This window comes from Tauraco erythrolophus, chromosome 27 (assembly GCF_009769465.1).
Source record: "Tauraco erythrolophus isolate bTauEry1 chromosome 27, bTauEry1.pri, whole genome shotgun sequence".
NCBI lineage: Eukaryota > Metazoa > Chordata > Aves > Musophagiformes > Musophagidae > Tauraco > Tauraco erythrolophus.
Window position 1 is genome coordinate 4,987,316 of NC_141491.1, and position 5,686 is coordinate 4,993,001.

General features: G+C 60.3%; 1 protein-coding gene across 3 annotated transcripts; it reads right to left on the reverse strand.

Annotated features, from left to right (window-relative positions):
- Window positions 1–991: 991 nt before the first annotated feature.
- Window positions 992–4,707, reverse strand: PIM1 (Pim-1 proto-oncogene, serine/threonine kinase). Of its 3 annotated transcripts, none has more exons than XM_086627178.1 (6): window positions 4,558–4,639; window positions 4,322–4,434; window positions 4,181–4,231; window positions 3,500–3,866; window positions 2,661–2,837; window positions 992–2,374 (listed from the first exon to the last, which is right to left on the reverse strand). In XM_086627178.1, exons 1-6 carry the CDS (start codon window positions 4,601–4,603, stop codon window positions 2,217–2,219), a joined length of 912 nt encoding a protein of 303 aa, XP_086483304.1. In that variant the 5' UTR covers window positions 4,604–4,639; the 3' UTR covers window positions 992–2,216. The 3 variants fall into 3 exon arrangements, with proteins under 3 accessions (XP_086483304.1, XP_086483303.1, XP_086483305.1); XM_086627177.1 differs by having other exon boundaries at window positions 4,322–4,428; window positions 4,522–4,639; XM_086627179.1 differs by having other exon boundaries at window positions 4,322–4,707.
- Window positions 4,708–5,686: the final 979 nt, after the last annotated feature.

The window sequence follows — 5,686 nt, forward strand, 5'->3', positions numbered from 1 at the left end:
TCTCTCCAGTAATAGCTCTGTGGCTCAGAAAGTGGTGCTGGCAAGCCAGGGGTGACCCTGGGGGAGGGATGGGACTCTCTGAGCACAGGGGTTTTAAGCAAGAAAGCCCTGGGGCAAGCTAAGGAAAGGCCTGTTGTGCATCAGCTCTGGTGGAGGGACTTGCAAAGTCACCTGCAGAAAGAGAATCGTGCCCCTTCCTCGGGGGAGACACGCAGCCCTGCGTGCACACTGCAGCAGGCTTTCCAGGAGGTCAAGCAGGAGCACAGCTTCAAAACTGAGCACATTAAATAAATAAAAAAAAAAAATCCCAAGCGAAAAAACCCAAACCAAAACCCAACACCCCTGAAGCCAAAGCGCTGCAGAGCTGCGAAGTGGGGTTTGAAAGTTTGGAGGGCAAGAGCTCGAGCGAAGCGTTGCCGCTGCTGACTGATAGCGACCAACTTCTCGTAATCCGAAGATCGACTTCCTCTCGCTCCGCGTTCGCCGCAGCCGAGCTGGAGGTGGGGACAGCCCGCCGGCGGCTTTCTTCACCCACCCGCACCCGGCATGCAACACCTGCTCCACGCCAACAGAGCCGGAGCAACAGGATCTGTCTTACCAAAATTGAATTTGGCTGACAACATCCGGCGTTTCGTAAGGCTGCTTTGATGTTTGTTTACTCGCTGTCCCCAGCACATGCTCTGCTCCAGCCTGCAGATGAATGGAAATGAAGAGGGCTCCACACCCCTTTGATCTCTCCCAGGAGACCTGCCAGGAGCAGTTGGAGCTGGAAAAACCCCATGGAGGGAAGGATCCAGCCTTCCCAGTGGTGCTCTCAGCTGGCTGGTCCTGGTTAAGGCTGCTCAGCAAGCCTTTGGGTGGGACTATCGGAGTCAGTCTCAGCTGGAGACAAACTGGTGGTCCCCACAGTAGCCACGGTGTGGTCACTGCTACCTGGCTCACTCACAGCATCCTTCATCCCACCCCACCATAAAGGAACGTCTGCATAGCATCAAGTGGTTTCTTTTTATTTAAAACCGCATTAAAAAAAATAAGATTTTTGAATTCCCCTGTACAATATTAACAAAAAACCCGCCGGCTACACACTTGGTTACACGTAAAGACTTGACAGCGCGGACAGCCCGGGCCAGCTCCCCCCTCCCCAGCCCCAGCCAAGACACCCGTGGAGAAAACCAAAACTCATCTGCAAACTGAGATCTGCACGTGGCGAGGAAACAGCAGCACCCAGAGCTACGTACACAGACGGCTGGGGAGCGGGCGGCCGCTCTGCACCTCCGCCAAACCGCCCACAGAAACACTACGGGCCTGGGGACGGACACGGGACGGACACGGAGGGAAGACTCGAACGGAAAACTGAGCGATCAGCGGCTGTAGAAGCAAGGAGCGGGTTGGAAACCCACAGGAATCATAAATAAATAAATAAGTTATCCTACAGGCTAGGACTCTTTAAAAAACAAACACAAATTCATGAAAATAAATTAAAAACAAGACCTGGAACAAAGAACAAAAGGTAAAACTTGATCACTATTAACAACGGTAACTCAAGCTTTGCTCCCAGAGAACTTTGTACACATTTACAGCTCTGTTGGTTTGCATTGTTTGTGCATTCGTGAGGGCACAATAAGCAAAGAAGCCCAGAAAACCCACGCGAGATGGAGGCACGAGAGGCGAGGCATCGTCCCCTTGGCTCCCAAGTGTCTTCTACCCTGTTCTCTTTTTCAAAGGGAAAAGGAACTGTAGCCTTGGAAAAGCAGCAGCGTAGGAAAATTCAAGTATTTCCTCCAGCACAGCCCAGATCGAAACCCAAGGCGCTCGAGCACGGCGACAGCGGAGAAGAGACGGTCACTCGGCCGCGGTACCTGCCCACCCCCACCCCACCCCCCAGTCAGTTTTCCCCCGTTGAAGCTTTTCTTGCAATAAGGTCTCCGACCCTCTTGCGGCCCCAATTCAGCAGGAAGACACTAGGGATCCTCGAAAAACAAAACCAAAATGACCAAAAAATTTACTGTCGAGACATCAAATGAGTTGGGGTCATTCGATGGGTGTCCACAACGCCTGGGTTGGACGGTGACCACCAATGCCTGGAAGATCAGTTCTCCAGCCCAGCTCCAGGACACGATGTGCATGTTCCCATCTGATGATCCCTGCTCGGTGGTACAGCCACAAGCAAAACGTGGTCTTCTTTGCTTCCTGTGGCCAGGAGATGCGTGGAGCTGTTACTTGCCAGGCTCCTGGATGAAACTGCGCAGGTGTATCTCTGCCGTCTCCTGGGGTAGATGAACACCTTGCAGCCAAGAATGGTTGAAAATGTCTTCCAAGGACGGCCGATCCAAGGCACGCAAGGACAAGCACCACCTGATGAGGTGCTGGCACTCTGGGGAGAGAAACCAGAAACCACCGGTCAGTTGGAGAAGGCTCCTGCCCATCGTGTACCACTGTCCGCATGGCCCAGGCCGAGCTGGTTGTGCTCAGAGCTGTACCCAAACCTCCCAACTGATTATCTGTTTTGCAGGAGAGCAGCATGGCACGACACGTGCCACCTCCTCCAGCTAACGACGGGAGATCAAGCTCCTCCATAGCTGTAAGAGCAGGATGCTCCTGTGCCTGGTGCCATCTCCCAAAACCCGTTATCCCTCACCGCTAAGAAGCCAGGTACCCACCTGGAGAGATCCGCCGCCGGAAGAAGAGCTGGCCCCGCATGATGTCCTCGTCCTGCTCAAAGGGGACATCCCCGCAGACCATGTCGTAGAGCAGGACGCCCAGGGACCAGACTGTTGCCGGACGCCCATAGTAGCGGTGGTAGCGGACCCACTCCGGTGGGCTGTAAACCCGTGTTCCTATGGGATACACGCAGGGCGCGTCAGGCAGATGCTCACTACTCCCGGGGCCTCACCTGGGCTCCGGGGGCTGCACCGGTGGCAGGGGGGACACACACACACACACGGCGTGACCCACCACCCCCTCTTCAGCACGTGACTCTTGTTTACAAACTTTGGGTTGTAAAATGAAGCCGCCGGTGCCGGAAGAGGGCAGCACGGGCCCGGGGAAGGCCCGACCGTTATATGCAAAAAAAAAAACCACCCACGGGTGGGTAAAAACCACGCCTTTCCCTGCCCTGCCTTGGTCAAAAAAGAAAAAAATAATAAGCCAAAGCAAACGAGGGGAGCGGAGCAGCCCGAGCCCTTCCGCGCCTGCAAACCAGACCAGCCAGTGCACGGGCTTTGCACACACCCCCCACCCCGTGCTACCCCCACGGGTGTCTGTTTTCTGGGAGCCGGGCTGGCTCCCCCCAGCCCAGGGCAGGGTGGGTGGCAGAGGCTGTCGGCAGGGCCAGCAGCCGGCTCCCGTTTCACAACACCCGCCTCGCGCCAAAAAGCAACTTGGCAGCCGGTTGAACAATTAATTCCACCCCCCAGCAAACGGGGGAACCTCTGGTGCCCAGGCAGACCGGGCTGTGCAACGCGTGGTACAGGGAGCATCCCCCTGGGTGTGGGCTCACCATCAAATTCAGTGTAGACGGTGTCCTTGAGGAAGGTGCCGGCACCGAAGTCGATGAGCTTGAGCTCGCCAGTGCCGAGGTCGACGATGATGTTCTCGTCCTTGATGTCGCGGTGCAGGACACCGCAGTTCTGGCAGTGCCGCACGGCCTCCAGCACCTGGCGGAAAAGCCCCCGCGCCACATCCTCTGACAGGCACCCTCGCTCCGTGATGAAGTCAAAGAGATCCTGGGATCGCTCCGGACGTTCCAGTACCAGCACGAAGCTGTCGGGCAGCTCAAACCAGTCCAGAAGGTGGATGACGCCGTGGAAGCTGGAGCCCACCTTGTTGAGCAGCACGATCTCCATGGGCACACAGGTGCCGTTGGGCTGCAGGGGGACCATGATGCTGTCAGGGGGGCTGATGCTGCGCTGGAGGTCTGGTACCCCCTGCCTGGGATGCTCCGGTCTGACCCCTTATCTGACCCCACCGGTGCCTGGGCATTCCCCCCACCCAAGGGATGCTCCGGTGCTCCCCTATCCAACCCCACCAGTACTGGGCAACCCTCCCGTCCGGGATGCTCCATGTCCCCCGGTGACCCCATGCCCACACCCTCTGTGCTGGCCCGGTTTCTGTCCTCCCGGGCCTCGGCTTATCCCCGTCCGTGATGCCCCCAGTTCTCCCGGTGCCCTCGCTCACTCACCAGCTCGCCCCAGTCGGAGATGCGGTCCCGGGCCACGTGTTTGATGGCCACCTGCAAGCCAAGGGAGCGGCGGGCTGAGCAAGCCGTCCGCGCCGCCGACTCCCCCTCGTCCTCCGCCCCGCCGCCCTCCCCTCCGCTTACCGGGGTCCCGTCGGAGAGGCGGATACCAGCGTAGACGGAGCCGTAACCGCCGCTCCCCAGCAGCGGGCCCACCTGGTAGAGCTTCTCCAGCGGCTCCTTCTCTTTCCCTGCGGGCGAGACCCGGCCGTCAGCGTCCCGCCCGGGGCCCCGACCGTCCCCCGACCGCACCGAACCGCGCAAAAGCGGGCCGGATCTGTCACCTGGTTGGAGTTTAGGGGTGCTCAGCTCCCCGCCGGTCCCAGAACGTAGATGGGCCAACGAATTAATATTCGAAAGCAGCATCCCGGCCCCCTCGCACGATTCCGGGGCCGGTTCCGTCACCTCTCCAACCGGACCGGGCCCTGGGGGCTCGGTTCCGGCGGGCGGGGGAGCCCGGAGAGCGGGGGGCTCGGTCCCGGCCAGCCGCGGCGCGCCCGCTCCGCGCACTGTCGGACTCCGGGATGGCCCCGCGGCCGCCGGCCGGTCCCCGCAGTCGCAGCCACCGGGGGCGGAGCAGGGAAAGCTGCGGGGCGGCGCTGCCGCGGAACGACCAGCCGCACCGGCCCGCCCAGCGCCGCCACAGCCAGTACGGCGACACGCGGGCGGAGCCGGGGCCGGCGCCGGGGCGGGCCGCGGCGCGGCGGGCAGGACCCGGCGCGCGGGGGGCGCGGGGGGCGAGGGGCTCCGTTTTGGCACTTGGGAGGCGGGAGGAGGCGAGGAAAAGGGCGAGCGGGGCGCGGAGAGCGGCTGCTGCCGTCCGTTCGCGTCCCCGTCCTCAGCGGGAGTGCCGCCGCGTCCCCCGGTTGCCGGGGCTGGACCGGCTGCGGCGGCGCGAGCGTTTGTCCGTTAAGCGCGCGCGAGCAGGCGGCGGGGGGCGAGAACCCACCGGAGCGGCGGTGCGGGCACCCGGAGTCTCGTCCCGGCCCTGAGGCAGCCCCGGGCTCGGGCTCTCCGGGGCCGCGGGCGCGCTGCCCGCTCTGCCCGTCCGGCCGCAGCGTCCCTGAGGTCGGGGCGCAGAACCCGCCGGGCGGGGTCACTGCGGAACTCCTCTTCCTCCTGAAATCCACCCAAAAATCCGAGTTCTTTTATCTTGCGCTTCGCTTTATTATTGTTTCCCTATAATCTCACAACTTCCCAGTGATGCTCGGCATCCGTTGCACCCCATCCCGCCCGCTCGCCCTGTGCTGCCGTTACTTCATCGCGGGCAAACCGGTGTCTGTACTTTTCCCTTTTCTAGTAAAAGTGACGAGTCCATCTGGGCACTCTTGCCTAACAACTCTTTTTTATTTTTTTTTTCTCTCTTTTTCTTTTTTTTCTTCCCCTCAGAAGTCACTGGCTGAGATGCTTTCCCGAGTTCCAGAGATAAGATAAATAATTTACTGGACG